General features: G+C 48.4%; 3 protein-coding genes across 4 annotated transcripts; 1 reads left to right on the top strand and 2 right to left on the bottom strand.

Moving 5' to 3' along the window:
• Window positions 1–368: 368 nt before the first annotated feature.
• On the top strand, window positions 369–1804 carry SFN (stratifin). The gene has a single exon (XM_079778033.1). The coding sequence runs from the start codon at window positions 493–495 to the stop codon at window positions 1237–1239; it is 747 nt and encodes a 248-aa protein (XP_079634159.1). The 5' UTR covers window positions 369–492; the 3' UTR covers window positions 1240–1804.
• A 6893-nt stretch (window positions 1805–8697) lies between these two features.
• Window positions 8698–20452, bottom strand: GPN2 (GPN-loop GTPase 2). Of its 2 annotated transcripts, none has more exons than XM_079777991.1 (5): window positions 19642–20452; window positions 18932–19088; window positions 16795–16955; window positions 14925–15055; window positions 8698–11205 (listed from the first exon to the last, which is right to left on the bottom strand). In XM_079777991.1, exons 1-5 carry the CDS (start codon window positions 20050–20052, stop codon window positions 11133–11135), a joined length of 933 nt encoding a protein of 310 aa, XP_079634117.1. In that variant the 5' UTR covers window positions 20053–20452; the 3' UTR covers window positions 8698–11132. The 2 variants fall into 2 exon arrangements, with proteins under 2 accessions (XP_079634117.1, XP_079634118.1); XM_079777992.1 differs by having other exon boundaries at window positions 19864–20452.
• A 130-nt stretch (window positions 20453–20582) lies between these two features.
• Window positions 20583–26765, bottom strand: GPATCH3 (G-patch domain containing 3). The gene is made up of 7 exons (XM_079776132.1): window positions 26333–26765; window positions 24616–25040; window positions 23184–23358; window positions 22824–22883; window positions 22151–22272; window positions 21901–22028; window positions 20583–21455 (listed from the first exon to the last, which is right to left on the bottom strand). Exons 1-7 carry the CDS (start codon window positions 26757–26759, stop codon window positions 21239–21241), a joined length of 1554 nt encoding a protein of 517 aa, XP_079632258.1. The 5' UTR covers window positions 26760–26765; the 3' UTR covers window positions 20583–21238.

The raw sequence follows: 26765 nt of genomic DNA, 5'->3' as shown, positions 1-26765 counted from the left end.
AGGAATAAGAACCCCATCCTCCTGCACTTGGCTTTATGGGGTCTGCCTAGGCTGATGCAGCCTGGTGGCTGAGCCATCCTTCGCCCCTGGAAGGACATCCTGAAGGAGAATCTGATTTGAGAAACTGGGGCAGCTACCTCATGTGGGCACCCATGTAATGGAAGCCCTGAACAAGAGGGGGCAGCTTGGAGCCTGGAAAGGTGCCTGTGCAGGTGGAGCCAACACCCAGATTTCTCCTGCTGACTGTCCCGATGACTCACCCCACATCCCAGCCCTTTTACCTTTAAGGAAGAGCCGGAAAGGGTGTGGGGAGAAGAGAGGCGGTAGGTCCAGAGCCTCAGTCCCGCCCTCTGCCCCTCCCCACCCCACCCTGCTCTGGGCCAGGCCATCCAGCCAAAAGGCAGGTAGGGATCTGGGGAAGCACAGAATCCTGCTTGGTCCCGAGGCAGCCGTTTAGCCTGCCGCCTGTCTGTCTGTCCCCAGAGCTGAGCTATGGAGAGAGCAAGTCTGATCCAGAAGGCCAAGTTAGCAGAGCAGGCCGAACGCTATGAGGACATGGCAGCTTTCATGAAGAGTGCTGTGGAGAAGGGCGAGGAGCTGTCCTGCGAAGAGCGAAACCTGCTGTCCGTGGCCTACAAGAACGTGGTGGGTGGCCAGAGGGCTGCCTGGAGGGTCCTGTCCAGTATTGAACAGAAAGGCCATGAGGAGGGCTCGGAGGAGAAGGGCCCAGAGGTGGGAGAGTACCGGGAGAAGGTGGAGACTGAGCTCCGGGGCGTGTGCGACACCGTGCTGGGCCTGCTGGACTCCCACCTCATCAAGGAGGCCGGTGACGCCGAAAGCCGGGTCTTCTACCTGAAAATGAAGGGCGACTACTACCGCTATCTGGCCGAGGTGGCCACCGGCGATGACAAGAAGCGCATCATCGACTCTGCCCGGTCAGCCTACCAGGAGGCCATGGACATCAGCAAGAAGGAGATGCCGCCCACCAACCCCATCCGCCTGGGCCTGGCCCTGAACTTTTCCGTTTTCCACTATGAGATCGCAAATAGCCCTGAGGAGGCCATCTCACTGGCCAAGACCACCTTCGATGAGGCCATGGCTGACCTGCATACGCTCAGTGAGGACTCCTACAAAGACAGCACCCTCATCATGCAGCTGCTGCGAGACAACCTGACTCTGTGGACGGCCGACAACGCTGGGGAAGAGGGGGGCGAGGCACCTGAGGAGCCCCAGAGCTGAGCCATGCTGCTACCCACCCTGCCCTGCCCTGCCCGCTCCAGCCCCCGCCACCCCCAGCAGAGAGGACTAGTATGGGGTGGGAGGCCCGACTCTCTCCCTGAATGCTCTGCCCCAGCTCAGGGAGGCTCCATGGAGAGGGAGCAGCAGAGCTGAGGCCCCCTGGAGCCATTGGATCCCACTCTTCCTGCAGCTGTCGGGTTCTCCTAACCACTGGTCATTCCACTCAGCCCTGCTCTCTGCGCCCCCTCCACACCCTACCCGTGAACCCGGCTACTTCTGCCTCTTCCCCCCTCTTGACTCCCTCCTGCCCCTGCTGCCTCTGGATCTTAGGAATTGAGGAGTGTCCCACCCAGTGGCTGAGAACTGGACCGTATGGCAGAGGCTGGAGATGAGAGTGAGTTGTGTGTGTGTGTGTGTGTGTGTGTGTGTGTGTGTGTGTGTGTGGTGTGTGTGTGAGAGAGAGAGAGAGAGTGAGAGAGAGAGACAGAGAGACCAGAATGAGAGGGAAAGCATGTCTGCTGGGTGTGACCATGTTTCCTCTCAATAAAGTTCCCTTGTGACAATCCCCCTTGTCTTTTCCAGTTATTGGCAGAGGGCTGGGACTGGGATTGGTGTGTGATTTACAGAAAGCCTGACTTGGGACCTCTGGTTTAGGGCCCGAACCTCCCATGGGGTTGGCTCAGTGACCCGCAGGCCAGACTTTGGGGCCGGTGACTCCCGGCGAGCGGCTCGGGGACAGGCTCTCCCCGTCGGGCCCCAAACAAGCCGGTCTGGTCTCCGGAGGGTCGGGTAGCGCCAAGGCGGCTCCTCTGCTCCTCAGCTCTGAGGGGACAGGAAACAGTGAAGTCTCTGAGGTCCGCGGACAGCGCCGCCGGGATACGCTGTAGTGAGCAGCACTGAGCACCAGGTCTGAAAGCGCGGGGGCGGGGGGGGGGGGGAGGGGAGTCCCCTTAGACACGCAGATCTGAGGCGGGAATTCCGATCTGAGGCAGGGGCGTGACGCCGCCAGGAAAAGCCCAGCTCTGAAGCGAGGGGAACGCCCCCCAGCGAGCGCAGACGGGACCAAATGAAACGGGCTGGCGGAGAGGAGGCGCGAGCTGGGGAGCGGAGGCCGGTGGCGGGGAGCGGAGGCCGGCCCCCGGCAGCCCACCCGCCACCTCAGTCCCAGAAGCAACACTCCCGGCTCAGCCGGCGCCTCCCTCGGCCCCGCCCTAAAAGCCCGGGCTGGAGGCGGGCCCGAGGCAGGTAGCGTCCAATCACGGGCGGGGGATGCTCGGATACTGGCCAATGAGAGCGTGAGCGGCGGCCGCGCGCTGCTGCACGTCTTCCCGACGCCCGCCGGGCCTGGAGGGCTGAGGCGCCCCCACCACCCCGAGCGCCAGGGGCGGCGCGCTCCGGTTTCACTCAGACAAGTTGCTACCCGCCGGGCCAGAGAGCTAGGCATCCGCAGAGCGCAGAGCGGCGGGACGGGGCGGTGTGGAAAAAGCAGTCCCCTCCCTTTGAGTCATCTGCTTAACCGACGGCTCCCGGCTGACTGGACGGCTGGGAAAAGGCCACCAAGGCGTCTCCACCACACACCAAAGTCCAGGCAGCCTGAACGGGTGGCCGGGAGGCTTAGATTGTGTCCCAAGACGGCTGTGCGACCTTGGAAAAGTCTTTTTATACCTCCCTGCGCCTCAGTTTTCCCTTCTGTATCAAAGGGGCTTGAACTAAAGGCTCTCTAACGAACACTGAAGAATCTGGGTTCTGGAGTCAAGCTGCCTGGGCTTGACTCCCAGCCTGCCTCGGCCAAGGCTCTTACCTTGCTTACTTTTGTGTCCTCATTTATAAAGTGGGGATTAAAAAACAGTACCTTCCTCTTCTTAAGAATTGCTATGAAGTTTGAGAAAATAAATGCACTTAAAGTAGTTCATAGTGCATGTTAGCTATTATCAATCCTTCTAGCATCAGTAGTCTAGGATTTACCCAGCATTTCTGTGCCAAAAGCAGAATCATCACCCTGGCCGGCTTGGCTCAGTGGATAGAGCATAGGCCTGCGGACTGAAGGGTCCTGGGTTCGATTCTGGTCAAGGGCACATGCCCAGGTTGCAGGCTTGATCCCCAGTAGGGGGCGTGCAGGAGGCAGCAGATCAATGATTCCCTCTCATCATTGATGTTTCTCTTTCCCTCTCCCTGCCTCTCTGAAATCAATAAAAAAATATATATTTTTAAAAGCAGAATCATCAGTCAGACCCAGTACTGAGGAGCAGCTGATCTGCATGCTCACTGGGCCACCCCAGGATGCTGGCCTGACTTCAAGTGGTCACTCCTCACCTGGCATGATTGGGGGAACTCAGTCCAGCCCCATCGGGTTCCCAGAGCCCAAGTTTGGCCACACCCATGAGACTCAAAATTGAAGGGCTCTTATCAGAGTAGTAATTCTACAGGGGAAGTTGGCAAGACCACAGCGATGCCTTCTGAGCCCCTGTTTTCTCCCCTCCTTTCCTGGAAGTGTGTTGGATTTCCAAACCTGGCAGAGACTCTGGGCTAGGGCAAGCGACTCCCCCTCAGCTCTGAAAGTGACCCGGTTTCTCTTACCAGACAGGTCTGGTAACTTTCTCTTAAAGGGGTAGGTCCTGGGAAAGGAACTCCTTTCTTTTCTCTCAGCCTCCCTACACCACTCATGGTTGCCCTATATGGGGAAAGAAATGAGCATGTTGGTGTTGAAGGATTTCAAAAGTACGTGGTGTGGCCCTAGCTGGTTTGGCTCAGTGGATAGAGCGTAGGCCTGCGGACTGAAGGGTCTCAAGTTTGATCCTGTCAAGTCAAGGGCACAAGCCTGGGGTTTCGGGCTGGATCCCCAGTAGGGGGCATGCAGGGGACAGCTGGTCAATGATTCTCTCTCATCATTGATGTTTCTATCTCTTTCCCTCTTCCTTCCTCTCTGAAATCAATAAAATATATATTTTAAAAAGTATATGGTGTGGAAATTTTAGTTCTACTGCTAATGGGTATAGAGTTTCTTTCTGAGTATGAAATGTTCTGGGCTTATTTTGTTTTTAAGTTGATTTTAGAGAGAGAAACATCAATTTGTAGTTCCACTTATTTTTGCATTCATTGGTTGATTCTTGTATGTGCCCTGGCTGGGGATCGAACCCACAACCTTGATGTATCAGGATGACACTAACCAACTGAGCTACCCAGCCAGGACAAAATGTTCTGGATTTAAACTGAGGTAATATTTGTACAATTTTGTGAATAAATAAAAGACAATGAACTGTACACTTTAGAAGGATAAATTTTATAGTGTGTGAATTATAACTGTTTTAAAAATCAGTCCCAGAAGCCCTGGTCAGTGTGGCTCAGTTGGCTGAATGTCTCCCTCTCCCTTCTTCTCTCTCTCTCATTCTATCTTAAAAAAAAAAAAAATCAGTCTCAGAAGGCAAAGCAGGTTCCACTGGAAATTTCATGGTGGCCATTTTCCCCTTCACATTATCCTTTCCACTTGAGCACCTGTTATAACCTCTAAATTTCAAAGCCCAGCTTCAGGTCAAAACATGACTAACCAGCTTCCTTCTCCCTTCAACATATACAGAGCTTTGGATATGTGCTCTCTTACCAACTCCTTTCATTTATTAAATGCATTTATTCAGTTATAATTTCATAACTACTTGATTCTACCCCTGGGTTTGTAACTATGTCCTGGGTTTATTTATTGTCTCCTCAGAAAGCTCTCTAAAAAAAGTAACTTTGTCCCATTATTCATCCTTTCTTCCCCCAGTGTCTCCAGCAAGGTTTTGTGTACAGGAAGGTGCTCAGAACTTACTTTTAAAACCATCCTCCCAAATGCCTGGAAATCCGGTTTAGTGCCAGGTCCTCAGTTGTGGAAATAGAAATATAGCTGGTTCTGAGAAGAGGCAGGGCTATCTAGACAGAGACTGGCTCACAAAGATTCAAATAATCCCAGCCCTATTCTTTCTGCACGGCCAGAGTATCTATCCTCCAGGAAATGGAGGCCCAGGGCTTGCAAAGATCTTCGTCTCTCAAGAATTTGATTGAGCCCTAACCGGTTTGGCTCAGTGGATAGAGCATCGGCCTGAGGACTGAAGAATCCCAGGTTCAATTCCGGTCAAGGGCATGTACCTTGGTTGGGGGCACATGCCCAGTAGGGGGTGTGCAGGAGGCAGCTGATCGATGTTTCTCTCTCATGGATGTTTCTAACTCTCTATTCCTCTCCCTTCCTCTCTATAAAAAATCAATAAAATATATATTTTTTAAAAAGAATTTGATTGATATGGGGAAAATTTGCAACTTAAGGTTTTCTAGGGAAGATACCTACTCTTAATTGGCTCTGTAGATCCACAGGTGATGGAGGGCAAGGCATTGGGTTCAAAGTGCCTTCTCAGAACCAACCAGGCACCCTAGGGAGGCCAAGGGTTAGGCAGGCCACTGTGGCTCCTTCTAGAAAGGCAAGATACTCCTATACACACACGTCCAAGGTCCAAATGTCCAGTGCCTTTGGGGGGAAACCTGATTTCAGATGCTTTCACCAAGATTGTTCTGACCAACAGTGCCCCACTCCTGCTTCTTCCTAGAGAACAGAGTACTGTAATAATAGCAGCGGGTTCTGGCCCAGCAGCTTGGTTGGTTAGAGCATTGTCCCTATACGCCAAGGTTAGATTCTGAGGTCAGGCATTTAAAGAGTCAACCAATGAATGCATGAATAAGTGCAACACAAATCAATCTCTCTCTCTCTCAAAATAATTTTTTTAAAAAATAGCAACAGACATGACTGCTATCATCATCTTTGTTTTGCAGATGAAGAGAATGGGGCTCAGTGCAGCTAAATAACCTAATAATGTGCCTGGGGAATGGAATGGATCGGACTCCAAAGTCCATGATTTTTAAACTATAACAGCTGTTTTCAAATTGTGTTCAGAGGGGTTCCCCAGAAACTAGCACAGGGCAGGAGCCCAGTGGTCAGGGTTTCCCGTTTCCACATATGGCTAAAATAGCCACACATGTGTCTGTATTGTGAGTTAAAAATAAGCTTGAAAAGAACCACATTATGCTATGCTGCCCTGCTTCTAAGAATCAAGAAAGGCTTACTCTCAATCTAATGCCACCCTAGGGCCCAGCAGAAAGGAATTGTCTTAAGTGAGAAAAAAACTGTAGTGGACCAATTTCCTGCTCTTGACCAAGTTAAGATTTCCTTAATCTGGTTACATCCTTTGTTCCTTTTCAATTCTTCACCTGTTCACAGGGTCTACTCATCCCCCAATCCTTGCTCTGTGTGTGTGTGTGTGGCGGGGGGGGGGGGGGGGGGGGGGAGGGGCCAGGAGAGGGGGAGAAAAGCAGGTTTCTGCAGAGTAGGCCCCCCTCCTCTCAGAACCCCCCAGCCCCACCTACACAGTGAGTCAGGGGCCAGGAATGTCTGTGGGGGCAGGAGACAGGTATGTCAAAGGCTGATTCATCTCTCATCTCCACCCAATTTTCTACTTACTGTTCTCTGGGAAATTTAACTCTTTATTTGTCTAGAGATAAAAGAGGGAGATCCCAGACACTGAACTCATGGAGTCTTCAATCTGTGGCTACCTACAGTACTTCATATATCAGATTATGGCATTTAAGAAATATATGTTGAAAGAGAAGGTGGGAGGGAAGAATGGAGGGAAGGAGGAAGACACATTTCCCCCCCTTTCTTCCTCCAGAATAAAGTCATCCTGAAAATTTCCTTTTCTGAGTGTACAAGGGACTGATGTTTAACTCAGAATAGATTGTGCAACCACTGGTATTCTTTATGAGTTGGGAGAAATCTTACTCATGTCCCAATATCCCTTCTGTGCAGTTTATATGATTCCACAGAGCAATGTGGAGGTTCCAGGATGAATATACAGGAAGAGGCCACCAATCAGTGTGAAGGGAGCCGTACTTGCACAGTAAGCACACTTCTTGAGATTTTGCGTTCATTTGGGATAGATTGAAGGGGCCTTTCACCTCCCTCCTCCACAATTGCTTCAGGGTTTTGGATGCAGAAAATTTCCAGCTTTGCTCTGTATTTTAGTTCAGCACATTTTTATCAATACTCATCTTTCGCCCTAACTGGTTTGGCTCAGTGGATAGAGCGTCAGCCTGCAGACTGAAAGGTCCCAGGTTCAATTCTGGTCAAGGGCATGTACCTTTGTTGCAGGCACATCCCCAATGGGAGGTGTGCAGGAGGCAGCTGATTGATGTTTCTAACTCTCTATCCCTCTCTCTTCCTCTCTGTAAAAAAATCAATAATATATATATTTTTTTAAAAAGTAAAAAAAAAAAAATAAAAAAGTAAAAGAAAAAACAATACTCATTTTTCTTTTTCATCTTGGTTGGGCTCCAAATCCCCAGCCCATCCCTTCACAGCTCCTCAGTCTTAAGCCTCCTGGACACCTGAACTTCTGGGGCTGTCTGAAGTTGGCTTCCTGGCAGGAAATGAAGGACAGTCCGTTGTAAATGAGACTTATGACTTCCCCTGTCCTCAGTAGGCCCAATGCCATTGAGGTATGTGCTAATTTGGAACTCTTCCTTCTTCAGGGGATAGGAAGTGGGGGTGGGCATACCAGATCAGGCTGGGTAAAGGCTCAATGGCCAGGGGCAAGAAAGAAGAAAAGGGGAGGTATAGGAAGGGGGCTACTCAGCTTACTAGAGAATTTCCTTCCAGGTGTCTGGGGCAGTTGGGCCTCCCCACTACTTTCAAAAACTGGGTGGGGCCCTGGCTGGTTTGGCTCAGTGTATAGAGTGTCGGCCTGAGGACTGAGGGGTCCCGGGTTCAATCCCCAGTCTGGGCACATGCCAGGGTTGTGGCTTGAAACCTAGTGGGGGACGTGCAGAAGGCAGCCGATAAATGATTCTCTCTCATCATTAATGTTTCTATCTCTCTCTCCCTCTCCCTTCCGCTCTGAAATCAATAAAGATATATATTTTAAAAAACTGGGTGGCCCTTGGTAATGCTGGAATGGGTCTGAAATCACTCCCCTTCCCTTCTCGGGAGCCTTGAGAAAGGACCGAGACTCTCCAAGATCAACCTTCCCACACACCCTACTGGGATCAGGCTTCCTATCTCAGCCGACTGGAGGAGAGCTTTTTGCTAATTCAGAAACAATGGAGAGCAGACTGGCTGGTCGTGGGTTCGATTGCTGGTCAGGGCATATACCTAGATTGCAAATTTGATCCCTGGTCCAGGTGTATTCGGGAAGCCACCAATCCATGTATTTCTTTCACATCTGTTTCTCTCTCTCTCCCATTTTAAGATCAATTAAAAAAAAGTTAAAGATTCAGACAGCACTATTTCCAATAGCAAAAAATTGGTAATGACTTATGGCTAACCATGGGAATTTGAGTAAGTAAACAATATTATAGCCATACCACAGAATATTATCATGTAAACATTAAAAGGTCTTCATATTTTTAATTATATAAAAGTGTCAACTAAAAAAGGCAGGTTACAAAGCAATAACATATCTCACTTATATAAATGCTATAACTATCCCTCGGTATGTATAGAAAAATAAACAAAATATACATTTCAATATAAAATTTATTATAGATTGTATTTTTATTTGTTATGAGATTATGAGCCTAATTTTATTTTCCAAGTTTTTCACTTTGCTATTTTTATCAGGAAATTAAATTTAAAAAAAAAAGAAATCTTAAGGACGGTTGCCATATCCCAGCCATATTGGAGGAGTCTTTCTCCTACCCTATACATTTCATGATGAACAGACCTCACCTGGAACCCAGAGTCCTTTCGACACTGTGCTATATCCTCCCCAACATGAAAATCATTCTGCTATCAGTGGGAGGTGGAGAGATACGTTTATTAGAGAAAACATCCTTGCTGTCATACCAATGCCTGAAAGTAAAGTTTTGGATTATCCCATCCATGTCTACTCCATGACTGCAGAGAATAAATGCTCATGGTGCTTGGATACGAGCCCATAAAGTTCTAATGACAGCTCTCTCCAACTGGTTTGTTTTGGTGATGGCTGTGGCCTCCATGATGGAGTAAGCATCAAAACCCATGACCAGCCCTGGCTGGTTTGGCACAATGAATTAAGTGTCGGCCTGTGGACTGAAGGGTCCCGGGTTCGATTCTGGTCAGGGGCACATGTCCAGGTTGTGCGCTTGATCCCCCATCGGGGCGTGCAGGAGGCAGCCGATCAAGGATTCTCTCAATGTTTTTCTCTCTCTCCCTTCCTCTCTGAAATCAATAAAAATATATTAAAAAAGAAACACCCATGACCACAGCTATTGGTACTATTTTCAAAAACACAGCATGCATCCTCACTCTCTGATGAAGGATTTGTTCAGTGGCCAGGGCGTCAGGATTCCTGGGCTCCAGGCCCCATAGGTGACTCACAGCCAGCCGAAGGCTGGGACTCCTGGTCTCAGTTTCCCTGGCTTGCTTTGTTGATACTCTCTACCTACTGTGCAGGGTATTAATAGGAATGAGGTGCTTTGAACTCTGCAGATGAAAGAGGCTGGGGAAGCAGCACCCAATTATTATCCTCTATAAGGCCAGGCGTGGGAGCGGAGGTTGGCAGCTTTCATACTGTTCCAGCCACAGGAGCCTCCTCATAGCCCTTCACTCTGCTCTGGCTGTCAAAGCTGGAAAGCAAGAGCGGTCATCGCCATCTCAAGGCTACTTCTGAATAGATCCCCTAAACTGCCCAAACCACCAGTGACCTATCTTCCTCCTGATTTGTGACTCAGTAATACTCTACAGGTGTCGAAATTCTTTCTTCCAACTGGCCTCAAATCCTGTGGGATATGGGCCATAATGTTTCACCATTAGTATCCACAATTAAGAAGTCAGCAAAGTGAACTATGAGAGAGCTAGGCTGACTGAAGTTCAAACACATCTGTTTCCTTTATGTAAAGTGGGGCTTAGTAATAGTCCCAATCTTGTTTGTACCTCTAGAAGTTGCTGTGTGAACCACATGAGGACCATGTGTATGAAGGCACTTTGTAAAATGCCAAGCCCTTCATGGTGTATTAACAGGACCAAGTATCTGCAAATAAGACTTCTGGCACAACTGCCATCTGTCCCTCTTATGCTGCAAGCTACGACTGCAAAACTAAGCCTGGAGTGCCACCTATTGGTTGCCAATATAAATTGCACCCAACCAGTTGCAAGAAGAGCAAAGAAAGTATTTCCAGTATCACCAGTATTTCCAACTTGAAACCACCTTAATTTTTGCCATGCCCCTCATGTCATATTATATACTTAATATTTTTCTTTAAACAATGCATTTTGTATAAATAATTTCATTTTAAAGTAAACTTTTAATCACTACTATAAATGGAAACTAGCTAGCACTTGCCAAAAATAGAAAACCGTAAAATGAATACAGTGAAAATAAAACATTAAGATCTAGCTAAGAAGTATCCCCTGTAAACCTCAAGCTTCAGGATCAGTTAAAACTGGAGTGCACCATTGGAGAATAAGTGTTAAACCTCCGTATTATCCTGTTCTTTGGGGAAATATTGCCCTAGATGAAGAAATAGAACTCTTCTGAGGGAAAGTGACATTCACTCACTCTACCCCAGCTCCCTGGATGGTTGCAGAAAGGTTAAAAGTCACAACATGTAGGAGAAAATAAACTCTTGTATTCACATTCCACAATAGTCCGAGTGGGGCCAGGTGGCAGTACCCAGAGCTCATGAGCACCGAGGGTGTGGTGGGTGCTCTGCTTGCACCACGTCTGACTTTTGGTCAGAAGTCCTTTGCAGGGCTGGGTGTCTCTTCATCAGCCTTCCATCTGGCTGGGAGGACTGTTCTTGGGTCTGCAGCCTGCTGAGCTGTCCACTGTTCACTGGGGCTACAGCTTTCCCCAGCACTGGGTTACATGTCTTGTTCTCCAGAGCCCAGCCTGTTGTTACAGGTCCATGGCTTCTTGCTCCACTGACTGGTCTGAGGGTGCCAGGTACTTCTCCTGGATTCCCAGGGTGCTGAGAGAGGGCACGTCAAGGATGATAGCATGGGCAAGGATGGGAAACTGGTCTGGGTGGAATCTGACCTCTACTGATGCCCATCTTCCAACCATGTCTGGCAGAGTAATTCCATCCTTTTCCCTTCCTCATAATTATAGCTTCAGGCAACAGGGACCAATAGGGTCTGAGAAGCCTATCAAAGCAACGAGACTCAAATGCTCCTCTTCCTCGAATTGCTGAGGATCAGAAAACCAGAATGCTAACCCTTCAACTCTGTTGTTATGACAAATGCTCAGCGCCAGACCATGGAGATTTAAATCCTGATTTAACATTTACAACATCTGTAAAACAAGAGTTGTTATGAGGATCAAATGAGATAATGAATAGAGTGCCTAGCATGGCACCTGGCACACAGTAGGTGCTTAAGAAATGTTTGTGACTTCTCTTCTGCCAAAGGAGAAAACACAAGTGAGCTCAAAGAAAACAAATTTCTGCTTGGGCCCTAGGGTGCCTTCTACCTCTCTGGGACAGCAGTAAGACACAATCCAGATTCACAAGGACAAAGACCATGACACTGCTGACGGAACCCTGTAAGACTGGCTGGCCTGAGGTCGGGGACTGGGGTCTGAGTGGGAGATAGGGGTTGACCATGTTGGCCACCATGGCTGCTCTACTAGATGACTCCAGTGTCAGCAACTGAGACTCTACAACCAGGGAGACCGAGATTTGAATGGTTCTTCTAACACATGCTGAGGGACATTGGGGTCATCACTCTCAGAGCTCCAACTGCTTCATCTATAAAAGGGGATTGAATAAAGATTAAATAACATCCTGCAAATGGAGTATGTAGCCCACCAAATGATGTTCAGGTTAGACCCGTGGTCGGCAAACTGCGGCTCGCGAGCCACATGCGGCTCTTTGGCCCCTTGAGTGTGGCTCTTCCACAAAATACCACGGCCTGGGCGAGTCTATTTTGAAGAAGTGGCGTTAGAAGTTTAAGTTTAAAAAATTTGGCTCTCAAAAGAAATTTCAATCGTTGTACTGTCGATATTTGGCTCTGTTGACTAATGAGTTTGCCGACCACTGGGTTAGACCTTTCTTTACCATCTCATGGATCCATCCATCAAATCCATCTCAACCCGACACAAACTGACTCTGAACCTGTGCCCTCTTCCCTTCACTTTTCCTCAGGAGGTAATGCTTTGTTCCTGTGCCAGGCAGTCCTGAGGATCATTTGCTTGACTTGGAATAACATCAAACCTGTCTTATCTCTGGCCTGAAGCGTACATTCCTGAGCAAGGCACATGAACCCTGCGTTCTCCTGCCTATCTCCTGGCACTATCACTGCTCCCCAGCCAGAAGTCCTGTCCTGCCCACAAGTCACCATTCTACTTGCAACCCCCCTTAAGACATGTCTCAGTCTTAAAGTCCTATGCCTTTGTATACATTGTTCTCTTTGCCTTGAATTCCCTTTTCCTCTTAATCAACCTGGCTAACCCTCACTTTGAGATGATGCAAATCAAATGTCACTACCACTTTGAAGCTTTCTTTACCGACTCACTCCTCAGCAGAACTGACTTTCCCATGTTTATACCAATCCCTAATTGCCTATACACAGAATAAAGTTGAACCTTAAGAAGATTAGGGTGGGGGGGTAGAATCTAAAATCAGCATAAATGTATATGGTGAGAAATACCCTTAAAATTCCTTTGTAAAGTATATGATTATCTAATCACTAGGCTCTACACCTGAAACCAATACAAAATAATATTGAAAGTAAACGGTAACTGAAAAATTAAAAACCAAAGCAATTCAGGGAATCAGAAAAATAACAAAAAACCTTAAAATTCCTTAAATCACTTATTAAATACAGTATACATCAAGCATGTCAAACTTGTGGTCCTCGGGCCGCATGAGGCTCACAATGAATATTTTTGTGGCCCAGCCAACATAATGATATGTAAGAAACGTTTTAATAAAATTTTGTAACTTAATTTTTATAATATCCTGTTATACATAATTATTAACGAACTACAACGTTCACTAATGACTGATTACTATAATTGTGTTGCATTCATTTCCCTTATGTGCCTTAAGCGCAGGCGCACCATTTCTCTCCACTAATACTAGCAGCGAATATTTTAGCAACCGATTGCCAAGTCATTAGTCCTGTACTGACTTGTTTGGTGTGCGCAACAGAAAATACTTCGCTTTCGGAGAACAAGAAAAATAGTTTTATTTGCATTACACTTATTAATTTGTGCAGTTAGTCAGTGTCTGATAAGTTAATGTTCAAGAAAAATATTAATTTTTATTAAAATGTTCTACTATTTTATGTTAACAATTACTTTTATTTCAGCCATTTGTATTCAGCATGTCTCTAATAAAATAAAACTGTTTCTATGAAGATTGAAGCTGTTTTTTTTGTGGCCACATAAACTTAAACCTTGTTTATTTCGCCCGTGTTAGCCTTTGAGTTTGACATGCTGGGTATACATGGTTTTATGAGAATATGACTGCATAAAGTAATGTACAGTGTGCAAAATATCACAGCCCTATTAAAGTGCCCTTTCCCTTTTTTGCTGAGTACGTGCAGTTGAATTGGCCATTAACAGCATGTTGTGTGAGGCAGGTCCTCATCCCTTCTTCAGGTACTTATTGCACACTCTAGTGCCATCATCTGTAACTAGTCTGCTTCCCTGTGAACTTTGTTCCCCACGTGTGAAAGGGCCTGACAGTAAGTGTTGGCTGGAACTATTTTCCTCCCTACACAGGACTCTGGAGTGTACCTCCCCCACCCCTGCCTTGTCTCCAGAATCCCGTGTAGATGCCAAATCTCTGAAACCAGCCTAGAAAGCCTGTCCTACCTCACATGTACTAGTAGCCTCTGTGACATGAGAGACACCTACACATGACCTCAGCTCTACCATCACCGGCCCAGTTTTGAAGGTCTAGCTGCCTCCAAGACAGCTCCGATGGTCCCAGATCCCCCTCAAACATAGCACACCTGCTAGCTCCCATCCCTTCCATCTCCATGACAAACTGACAAACCTTCCTCTTTCTTTTCTTACCTCAGTGACTAGCACAACCACCCATACCATCTAAGCCGGAAACCGAGAGTCCAAATTCTGCTCTACCTCTACCTTTAACCATCTATCACCTTAATATTTTTCCAACTCACACACTTCTTTCTATTCTCACTACTAATGTTTCATCTCTTCTTTTCTAGAAACTGTAAACACTCTCCTGCCCCCAATCACATCCCTTAAATGCATTTCCACACTTGGAGAGGCTTTTCAAAAATGTACATTTGTTCATGCCCTGAGCAACACCACTATGCTGTTCCTACTGCTCGCCCATGAGCCGAAGTCCACATGCCTTAGCAGGGCACTCAAGCACCCCCATCGCCAGCCTGCACCTCCTCCTTTCCCCTTCACACTCAAGACATCAGGCAAACTGAACCCCTTACCTCTCTTTCAAGTGACCAATGCCCTTTCATTCCTGGTCTCTGTATTTTTGCTCCTTCTGATCAATATCTTCCCTTGTCCTAAGGTACAACTAACCCTGAAGCTGTCTAAGGGGCCAGCCTTTGAACATGAAAGACAGTCACCGGGGGGCCCAATTGGTCAAAATGAATCAGTCATCTACAAAGGTATAAGTAGCTATTCCTGAGTCCCATACACTACCCACACCCCACCCCCACTGGCTGTGGCTAAGAGGCTAGAGAGCAAGGATACGAGGAGAAATGGAAGTCAGCTCCCATTGCAGCAGACATCATGGCCTCCAGGCTTCGCTGCTCTTGGACCCCGAAGCAGTAGCCGTTGGCTTTATCCACAGCCTGCAGAACCCGTTGGATACTCTCCTTGTCCTGGGCAGGGAAGAGAGAAAACAGCTCTGTGAGTGAAACAGAGGTGTGGAATTGATATACCAAACTGCTTTCAGTCCCCAACCCCCACCTCAATCTTGCCTCATGAAGTCTCTGTATATGCAGCTTCGCTGGCCTGAAGTAGTTCTACATGTTCCCAGAGGCCTGGCTACCACCCCACCGAATTTAGAACAGGTAAGTTCCTCTATGCACAACCATAGTTCCCTGGATTTATTCCTATTGTAGCTCTGATCCTACCGTCTTACTAACTACTAGTAAGTTATTAACTCATCTGCCTCCCCTACTCGACTGATCTTCAAGGTCGAGGTATTTCCAGTGTCTGGCACAGTACTTAGCTAGCAGTAGGCACCGAATAAATATGCATGTAACCTATTTATTTATCCACATAAAAGTAATAAGAACAATTCATACATCACATGATAGGAAGGAAAGATCAAAATAATGCATTAAAGCCCTGGCCGGTGTTTCTCAGTTGTTAGAGAGTCAGCCCTCGCACTGAAGGGTCACAGGTTCGATTTTGGGGCAAGAGCACATACCCATGTTGCAGGTTTGATCCCTGGCCCCGGTTGGGGGGTGTGCGGGAGGCAAATAATTGATATGTCTTTCTTATACTGATGTTTCGCTTTGTCTCCCCCTCCCTCCCTCCCGTACACTCTCTCTAAAAATCAATGGAAAAAATATCCTTGGGTGATGATTAATAACAACAAGGTATTACAGTTCTTACCACAATGCCTAGTTTAGAAAACCTGGCCCTAGCCGGTTTGGTTCAGTGGATAGAGCGTTGGCCTGCGGACTGAAGGGTCCCGGGTTCGATTCTGGTCAAGGGCACATACCCAGGTTGCCGCTTGATCCCCAGTAGGGGGCATGCAGGAGGCAGCTGATCAATTATTCTCTCTTATCATTGATGTTTCTATCTCTCTCTCCCTCGCTCTCTGAAATCAATAAAAATAAATGAAAGTATTAAAAAAAAAACACAAAAAAAAACTGCCCTAGCCTGTTTGGCTCAGTGGATAGAGCATCGGCCTGTGGACTGAAGGGTCCCAGGTTCGAATCTGGTCAAGGGCATATGCCTGGGTTGCGGGTTCAATCCCCAGTGTGGGGTGTGCAAGAGGCAGCCGATCAATGATTCTCTCTCATCATTGATGTTTCTCTCCTTTCCTCTCTGAAATCAATAAAAATATATTTAAAAAAAAAGAAAACCTGCAGTAAGTGGTAGTTAAGATTAATATCATAGGTTTAACCTCATTTTTAGAGAAGAGTGTGGCATTAAAAAGGGAAGAGACAAGTTTGCTCAAGTCCACATACTGCAGAAAGGACTCAAACATGCACGGGTGTCTCCCAGGTTATCTTTGCAGGGTGAAGGTGAGAGGCACAGGGGTTGATACTACTTTGCAAAGTCAATAAGCAGTTGCTCATCTTGAAGGAGCCCGACAGACTTATCCCTGACCTTGGTCCAGTCCCTTGCTGGTGACTTTCAGGGAACATTTGTGGAGAGGACCCAACAACACAAAATAGATAGGGCCAAAGTTTGGTCCAACCTCTTTAGTGGAATCCTGCCCACCAGAGTCCCCGCTACCAAAACCAAGGAGGACCGAATGATAGCATGACCTAGGATAAAGACTACTGTTTGAGCCTCAAAGCCTCCTGTACTCTTGGCTTGGAGAGGTCCAAGGCACTGTCAGAGCCTATACCAAGGGAATAGGCCTCTTAGTCCATGGTACCTGGATGTTGAGAGGAATGAAGGAGACCAGGCTGTAGTCTTCAATGAGCTGCACCAATTTCTCATTGAGCTGACGATAGTGGCGGAAGAAAGGGTCAGAAGCCAGGTGGTCAAGCAAGTAGGAGAGGTCCAGGACCTCTGTGTAGTAGTCCAGGTTGAAGGCTAAGGAGAGAAACCAGTCAGGAGCAGGTGGCATCAGGCTAAAACCCCAAGGACAGAGACCATATTTTTTCTTCCTTCCTCTGCCTTCATTCTCTCACCGGCTGGTTCTGTCATTTACTAGCTCTATGGACAGATACCCACCTCATGGGGCTGCTGTGAGGATTAAATGCTATGAACCCTTGTGCCTGGTACAAAGAAGTACTTGATCAGTGGTAGCAAATAATAATACCGAACATGTACCAAGTACAGTGCTTGGTGCTGCCCTCATGAAGCTCAGAGTCAGGTAGTACCCCCAAGACCCAGCACACACTGTAAGGACTTTAGCAGGGTGGAATCTGGGTAAATCTCTTTCCCTTTCTGGGCCAGTTCCTTCTTAATGTAAAACGAGCAAACCAGACTAAATGACTCTGGGGTTTCTGACTCAGTTCTATGTCTACAAACTTCCCACTAAGAGAAGTAAAGTGGGCTTGCACTGTCCATTTCAGCCTGGAAAACTCAAGTGGTTGGGCTATTCGGCAGGTGAGCTGAGGAAACAGGCTGTCAGAGATTGATCAACTCACTCGTGTGCTCTGACTTCCACGCTCTAATCAGCTCTAATTAGAAACTGACACCCCTACAAGGAAGAATGTCTAAGCATTCCAACAAACTTCTTGGGTTGCTTGACAGGTAGGTTTCTCAATGAGAATTAAGAAACTAGAGCCAGATACATTTGGGTTTAGATTTCACCTCAACTAACATACTAGCTGTGTGATTCATGTAAGGACTCTGGGCCTCAATGGCCTCATCTGATTTGCTGATCAGCCTTTTGTGAGGACGCCCATCAAGAGTCAGGGCTAGGAAGGTTCAAGACCACCATGTAGCCACCTGGTGGAGGCTGTGAAGGGAGTGAGAAGCTCTGGATGACTACAAATCTGCACATAGGTAAAATGGGGCTTCTGGGCTTGCCCAGAGATGGACCAGGACTCTGATTGACCAGGAAGTGCTGCCATTCCTCCATGTCCTGCCTTCGCTGGACAAGGCCCTTACAATCACTCTCCCAATGACTTCCCTTACTGCTCACTTCAGCTGTTCTTCTTTGTGGCTAGAGATGCTATTTAGGGAACTGATGCCCCAGCTCAGCAGAGCACTAACATTGCAGGAAAGAAATGCTAGCCATAGGGTCCTTATGCAACTCCCCTGCCTCAGCAGCCTGCTTTTCCCTCAATCTTCTCCACCTTGACAAATGGCACCCTTATTTGTACACTGGCTCCGTCAGAAAAACCTGAGTGTCATTCTTAATTTCTCTGTCTCCAGGTCCAATCCACAAATAAATCCTATTTCTTGAGCAAGTTTTGAATCTCACTTTCTCCATTCCCACCACCACTGCTTGGGCTGCTGCAAAAATACGAAAGGAGCTGTTTTCATTCTTGCCCTTTTCAATTCATTCCCAAAGCAGCCAGAACGACCTTTTCAGTTCGTGCTATTCCCTTGCTTAATATTCATCAATGATTTTCCTGTGTTTAAATAGTACAAGTTTTGGCCCCTGCCAACCTCTCTGACCTCATTTCCTACCACCCTTCCCCTAAACGCTATCTCAGCTACCCTGCCCCCACCTTCCTTGGAAACAAATAAACGCTTTGCTACCTGAGGGCCTTTACTCACTACTGGTCCCTCTGCTTAGAACAGTTCTCCCTTAGCTAGCACCTCACCATTCAGGTCTCAGCTCAGATGGCACTGCTCACTCCCCACCACTCACTGTCCATCATTTCGTTTTAATTCCTTCATAATACATATTACCATCTATAGTTTTCTTGTCCCCAAAACCCAGAACAGTAAGTGGAACAAAGTAAATGGGGAGGGGTCAGCACCTGACTGTGGCTATGATCACCAGGCCATGATCACCAGGTCCCTGAGGAAGCTTCCTTCAGCTCAGATCTCTGCATCACTCAGCCCAGCCACTGCCCTACACCTTGCCTGGCCCAAACAGGAGCACTTACCTAGCTTCCCATAGTGCTCAATGAGGTCCATCTTGGAGAGGAGGTTGACGTGGGGCAGCTCTACATGCAGCATGGTGGCCAGGGAGGTACATAGTACTGAAATGAACTTGGCAGGGTCTGTGCAGTAGTGAGAATCTACCAGGTGGACAGCAGTCAGCTGGGAGGGGAGGGAGAGACAGGATGAGAGTGGCCTGGGGAGGCAGGGAACATCAGGGCCTATATACCTCCCCCATCAGATTGGGGATGCCTGTCTTCCCCATTAGTCTTTTCCTTCTGTTTCGTTCTAACGGCCACAACTCATTTCCTTCTCCCAGGAGATATGGGCATTTTTCTTAGAAGATGCCTTGTGCTGAGCCTCCCAGTGGGCAACTGGTTCAATTCCCACTACATCTGACAACAATCTTTCACTTACTTTTGCCCCCAACTCACAACAACAATCGCCATGCTATTTTCCACATAACTCCTTCCATACTTCTAATAATCCCAAACTGGGTGCTAACACATCCATTTACAGATGAGAAAACTGAGATTCAGAAAGATCAACTGACTTGCCCAGGATCACACAGTGTCAGAGCCAGAATTCGAAATTATACCAGTTATAGTCCAAAGCAACTCTGCCCTTGCCTCGCTGTGTGACATGGGGGTGTGGCATGCCCTCCCTGTCTTAGTTCCTTCATCTGCAAAATGGGCCTGCCCGACCCAAGACGCACCCTGAGGTCCCACTGGGCCATCTGGGAGAAGATGCTGCGCAAGGAGCCATGGTGCGTGCAGAGCTCCACTTGGCCTGGGCAGTCGAAGAGGAAGTAATGGCCACGGAGGGGGTCAAGCTTGGCACGCAGCCAGTCCAGATTGGCCTCCAGGTACTCCATGCAGTACAGCAGGCCGCCGTTGGGCCCCAGCCGCAGCGCGTCCATCACGTCGCCCAAACCCACCAGCTCGCTCACGTCCACGGCGCACTCGTACGGCAGCCCCTCGTTGGCCGGGTCCAAGTTCACTACCGCCACGCGCCGGCCCATCGCGCGCAGGAACTCGCTCATGCCCAGGCAGTATGTGGTCTTTCCCGAGCCGGGCGGGCCGATCACAGCCTGTCCAAAGGCCGGGGTCCGAGCGGCTCCCGCCATGGGTGGCACTCGGCCCCGTACGCAGCAGGAAAACTCGGCGGGGAAACAAGGCGGGCGACCGCGCCAGAGACGAGAGCCAAGGGCGACGGGATTCCCGACGTGCACTTTGGGGGGTGGCGCGGTGGCGGAGCCCCGGAATTGCCTACGGTGGAATAGCAGGGAGCTCAGCAACGCCGAGTAAACCGCCCGGTACTGAGCAAACCAGCAACTTCCGGAAGACGTCAGAAATGATAGGGTCCCGGAGAGGAAGTCCCGCCCTCACGGTGACGACACAGCTTAGCGCCGAAGGTCGTGGCGGCGCGCTGCATTTCACCACCAGCGAGGAGATGGGTTGGGGTATGGGGCAAGGAAACTTTCGGGATTTACCCAACCTTCCTCTAAGGCCCAAATTAGAAGACAAAGAAATCCGGTCATAAACTTCTTTAAAAATAAATAAATAAATAAATAAATATATATATATATATATATATATATATATATATATATATATATATATTTTATTGATTTTATACAGAGAGGAAGGGAGCGGAATAGAGAGTTAGAAGCATAGATGAGAAACACCTATCAGCTGCTTCCTGCACACCTCCCACTGGGGATGTGCCTGCAACCAAGGTACATGCCCTTGACCGGAATCGAACCTGGGACCTTTCAGTCTGCAGGCCGATGCTCTATCCACTGAGCCAAACCAGTCAGGGCATAAACTTCTTTATTCTACCATTCAATCGCAGATCCGGACCACCTCCCGCAGATTCTCTGCCGTCTAGTCCCAGCCTGTCAGGGGGACAGGCAGTGGAAGGCCCGTCCCGAGACCATCTGTTCCGAGCACCATAAATCCTCTTCTCTTCCAGGTCCCTTTCTCATTCTTTCTGGCCTTCAAGGTGACACCACCCAAAGAAGGTTGCGTTAATAACCTCAATCAATCCAGCTTTTCAAGGTACTGGGGGAGGTGACAGGGGCAAGCCCAAACGGACCAGGATTAGGAGATCAACGAAGAGCGGTCATTAAGCCCTAATATCAAAGGAGAGAATAGGGGGCTTTTTGAAAAATGCCCCTGAGGTAGAAAGCCAGAAGGCAAGTTCAGAACAAAGCACCCTGAAGGAGTGCAGCAAGTTACTGCTCCCAGACTTCTTCCTGCTTCGGTGGGAGAAAAGGCCAGGGCAGTTATGCGTGATCCTAACTAAGGAAGTCACTCAGGCTCTGAGAAGCTGTCAAAGGCAGAGCTGGAACCCCTCACAAAGGTCATATCTGTCCGAAACTTCATGCTGGTGGGTGGTTGGCGTCGGAGCAGCAACTCCCCTTGGTCCTGGGGCAGGGGTTCATCATAGATGGTGGAGATGAGTCCCAAACCACTTCTACGGGGCCTCTTCAGTTGCCCAAATGGCTGTAGCTTCTCTCCGTGGTACCTGGATTAAAAAAGGCCCTCGGTGAGAGGACTGCTCTCTCTCAAACCCCAGTTAAGGAGTTGGGAAAGGACAGGGAAATAGCTACTGCATATCTGGTTTGTCCCCAAGACAGAGCCTTTAAATCTGAACTTTTGCTTTATCCATTCATTGACAGTGGCAGTAACCAGGGGCCTCAATGCTTTCATTTTAAATAGTGCACAAAGTTTAGAACAACTGTCACCACTCTGTGACTTACAGTCACTCCCCAAAGGCAATCATCAAGTCCTAACTCCTCAGACTAGGAGTAATGATCCCACCAGGAGATCCAGACCTACTTTTTCCTTCTAACTCTACTTTGAAGTTCACTCTCTAGGACACTCCAGCATCCACCCCAAAGCCAGAGGGAAGGGGGAACCAGGTGAAAGGCTAGCTTGGACCCCCAGGGAAATCACCCAGTCATACTCACCCCAGTCCACGCTTACATCTGGGGTGTTGGCCATCATTATCCAGGGCCTCAGGCACCCCTGAGCACCGGCTGCCCAGGCCCTGGCCCTCAGCCCAACCCTGTCGCTCCATCACCTTCCGTCCAATGCCCTGCAGAGGAAAGGGAAAAGACTCAAGAGATAGAGCTCTTATGGAGGGCAGGGGTGGGGGGGAAGAGAAAGAATGGGGTAGAGAAGGAAAAGAGAGGTCAATGGATTGGGCAAAATCCTCACCTTGGTGTGGCGCTCAAAGGTGCCCACCTGGCCTTCAGTCACAGAGCCGTCCTCCTGGCCATCACGGAGTCTCCGTTCCAGGCGCATTTGGACAGAGTCTCGGGCATCCTTGTCTCCACCATCTGAAGAAGCAGAGCCCAGTTTGCAGAAGGGGGGAAATCAGGTGTCTAAGACCCTCACAAGATTTACATATTCATCTTTATGATGATTTTATTACCTTATAAATTCTCTCTCTCATTAGATGGGAGCTTACCCAGAATAGAACCATGGTTCTCCCATCTTACAAATGAGAAAATTATGGTGCAGAAAAGTCATAGAGCCAACAAAGAGAGAGATTTAGAGCCCAGGTCTTCCCCTCCTCTCCCTACCAGGTCATTTTTGACTCTAGAATCTAAATTCTTACCAATGCCCACAATTCCAGGGTCTGCCTACCAGAAGCAGAGTTCCCTAAGGGCTATCCCTACTTGTCCTTGCTCCACAAAGAAAAAGAAGGCTCTGCCTACAACCAGCACTTAAGGCACTCAACTAGAGATATCTTAAGAGAGGAACCCTCTCAGTGAGCTACCCCAAGGGAACTGATGTTCTGTCTCAGCCTTTGCTAAGCAGGTCTGATAAAGTGGCACTGCAAGACCACCAGTTCCACCTCCCAGTAACGCAACCCCTGGCCCAGTACCTCTGTCGTAGTACACACTCATGTCCACATCCCAGTCATCGGCTGTCTGTTCATCGAAGTCTGCAGGTATAAAAGCATCAAGCAGAGTCAGCTTAAGGACTCTCAGTTCTGTTGAGAGTTAAATCTAGACTTAGACATATGTTCAAGAACTTGGGGCTTTTGATTGTGGGAGGGTACTTTCTCTCCACTCCACTGATCCCCCCACCCCTAAAAAGGATGACTGGTCTCAGATACAGTTAAGGTTAGCCACTTTCCTAGCCTTTTATTGGACCCACTGTCAGGGATTCCACCCTGTGGAACATAAAGCCCAGAGCAAATGCAGCAGGGAACACTCCTGCCCTAGTCTGGTGCCAGCATTACCTCCTTCTTCCTCCTGCCAGAACTGGGCATCTGTGTAGAACACCAGGCCAGAGCCGCCCTTCTCCCACTTGAGCTCGATCTCCTCCTCAAAGAGCCGCTCAGTGGTACGCTCCTGCCCGGTCACATCCTCATGCAGCGCTTCATGCCGTTCCCACTCCTCACACCGGTCATCGTCCTGGAGAAAGGGGAGAGGTGACTTGCCTGTTTAGCTTCCTGACCTTATGCCCACAAGGAGGGCAGCTCAAGGTACAGGAGGCCCATGAGATGAGCCCTCAGCATCATTCCTCCAAGTTTTTCCAAGATGCAACACATATTAGGCCCTTGAGGTCTTGACAAACACATCTCTCCATCTGTTTCTCAACATGGCTCTTTCCCCTGACAAACCTAATTCACTCTTATTTCTGTGTTTTTGGTCATACTGTTCCCCCTGCCTGAAATATCTGCTCTTCTTTCTCACCACCTTCTCTTTACTTGGTAAAATCCTCCTCATCCCTCAAGTTCTACAGCCTACATGGAGCTGGCCACACTGAGGCCCACAGCAGTCTCATTGGTCGTCTGCCCTCTGGTGGTTAGTGTGCATCATAGCGTCAACCATTAGGTCGATTTGCATATTAGCCTTATATAGGCTATCACAAAGAAAGAAGGGACAAGAAGTAATACCTACTATCTACTGTGTGTCAGGCTCTTCACATAATTTAGCTCCTTTAATCACCCCAACAACGCTGTGAGGTAAGTACCATTATCCCCAGTCTACAGATGAGGAAACTTGGGTTCAGAGGAATAAAGTGATTTGCCCAAGATACACCAAGAGAGTGGCAGAGCCAGCATTCAAACCCAGCTTGCCACCCCATACAGCCTTTCCAGATGCTGCCTCTCTCTTTTCAGGGAGATTTCAAGCTTTTTGAAGGCAGGAAATGGTCTTAGACTAACTTTGGAATCCTATGATAGTTGCTATGTTTACAATTGCTTGACTGGACTTATAGAATGATAAGATGACTCATGGTTTGAAATCTTGGGGGGCCCTGTCCGGGTTAAATTTCAAGAGACCTCAGGAATCACTGTTGCAGAACAGGTGCTGGAGAAAAGTCAAGACAGTACCACACAAGGATGTGGTCCAGATGTGTTAGCAACACTGCTTGGAGCTTTGGGGACATAGATGAATTATTATTTTTTAAACTGATTTCAGAGAGGAAAGGAGAGAGGGACAGAAACATTAATGATGAGAGAGAATCATCAATCGGCTGCCTATTGCACAACCCCTAATGGGGATGGAACCTGCAACCCGGGCATGTACCCTGATCGGGAATTGAACCTTGACCTCCCAGTTCATAGGTTGATGCTCAACCACTGAGCCACACTGGGTGAGAGTGATATTCTTAATGCCTTGGCCTCTCTAAGCTGCCAGCAAGGAAGGATGGCTCAATGTACTCACGTCATCTGAGTGTGATTCTTCTTCCTCCTCCTTTTCCCCTTCTTCCTCGGGCTCTCCACAGAGGCTGGCTGGTATGTATGTCAGGCAGGTTCCCTGGGGTATTTCCTCACCCTCAGCCGTGTACACAAGCTCTTCCTGCTCCACAGTCTCTGAGTCCTCATACCTGAATGGTACATTGCCGTAGCGTCGGGAGGAGCCTGTCTTGGGGAACTGGAGCTGCAGCTGGGTGATGATCCGAGGGGGCAGGCGGCAGGCCCGGATCAACTCCAAAAAGACCTGCAGGGGCGTCCCCACATTCCCATTGGGCATTAGCACTGGTGGGTTCAGCTCTGGCAGTTGCCTCAGGTCATCGAGAGTGAAGGCTTCACTCTTAGCCTTCCGACTCTGCAGTTCCTTCCGGGTCTTGAAGGGAAAGGAGCCCAAACCTTGGGAAGCAGAGAGAAGAATGGCGCTTGAAACCTAGAAGCCTCCAGGAACACTTGAGCCAGAAGTCGGTCAAGGTTTAAATCCTTTAGTCCAATGTTGTTCGTCCCTTTCAAATTCCCAGAATCCCTTCCTCCATTCCCTGACCAGAACCAACTAGTAATTTCATGCTATTTCTCATCACTTCAGCTGAGCACACGTTTCTTCCTGATCTGGTTCCTGTTGATCTTTTGATCCTCAACTACCACCAACCATCAGCCCCTGCACACCTTCCTATCATGTGCTCCAGCCACATGAAACAGTTTAACACGCCCTGAAAGTCTCATGGGCTTTCACATCTCTATCTGTGTCTTTGCAAATACCATTTACTTTGAACACCATTCTTCCCCACAAACTTATCTTTCTCAAGATCCAGAGGAAAAGCCTGATCCCTATTGGAAATCGGGTTCTCCCTCCTCTATCTTCTCATAGCACTTGGTGACAAACAGCATAGGCTCTGAAGTAAAATGCTTGGGTTTGTATTGTGATTCTGCCATTTACTAGCTCTAACCTTAGGCAAGCAACATAACTTCTGCACCCCCGTTTCCTCACATATAAAACAGGAGTAACAATAGATCCTACCTTATAGTATTGCTGTGAGGAATCAATAAAAAAAAAAGAAAGGCTTAGAACAGTGCATAAGAAGTACACAGGAAGTGCTCAGTAAATATTAACAACGAGAATGGCATCTTTGTGACAATTACCTTATTACAAATCTCTGGACTCTGTGCACAAGAACGTGTCCAATTCTCTGCCTACCAGCTAGAGTAACACTAGGCCTAACGATATAAGCTAGGTTTGTTGAATGAATTAAAGGCTCCGCACTGTTTCCTGTTCCCCATCGAAGTGATTTCCAATGAAAATGGGAGCTGTCCTGAGAAAAACTGTCTCTTCATTTGTATCTTGCCAAGAGAGGACTGGGTGGGGAGCAGGAGGAGAGCGAGATAAAGATAATAAGAGGATTGGAAACCTGACTTCCTTTTTACCTTTCTGTGTCAGTGCAAAATCAACCCCTTAGATAGAGAAAGGGGTCTGGAAGGGGACATAATAAGGTCAGGGCACATGGCCGGTTACGGGCTCGATCCCCGGTGTGGGGCTTGCAGGAGGGAGCCGATCAATGATTCTCTCTCGTCATTGATGTTTCTATATCTCTCTCCCTCTTCCTTCCTCTCTGAAATAAATAAAAATATATTTAAAAAGAAGGAGAGAAACGTGCCCGCGTTCCAGATCCAGTCTATATCTTTCCCAACCGTACCTGCTGCCTCAGTAGGTAGCCGAAGTCTGCGGATGAAACAACGACTGGGCAACCAAGTCCCCTGAGAATCTAGCCACTGGCGGCCGGAATACATGCGAAGAAACTTCTGGGCTTGAGCGGTCCCTCGTACGGAGACTACACAGCAGCAGGTGCGGGTCTGGACCGGGACAGCGTCCCGAGTGCGGCCACCGGTGACTGAAGTCTGGGCAAGACTCTGGCCGATAGGAGTTAGGGCAGATGCGGGAGTGGCCTGTGGAGGGGCCCGCTCAGGACGATGCCGGTAATGGAAACAAAGGAAGCCACAGTCGCTCTGTTCCCGGAACTGGCTGAAGTAGCTCCGTAGCTGGGCCGAGCGCAACTCCGAGGGGATGCCACTCACTATTAAGTAAACTGCCGCATCTTCTTCCGCCTCGCCGGGCACCGCCATCTTGGA

The sequence above is a fragment of the Cnephaeus nilssonii genome, assembly GCF_951640355.1.
Source record: "Cnephaeus nilssonii genome assembly, chromosome: 7".
NCBI classification, from domain to species: Eukaryota; Metazoa; Chordata; class Mammalia; order Chiroptera; family Vespertilionidae; genus Cnephaeus; species Cnephaeus nilssonii.
Note: the sequence above shows the minus strand (reverse complement) of the source record. Positions and strands in the feature narration are given on the sequence as shown.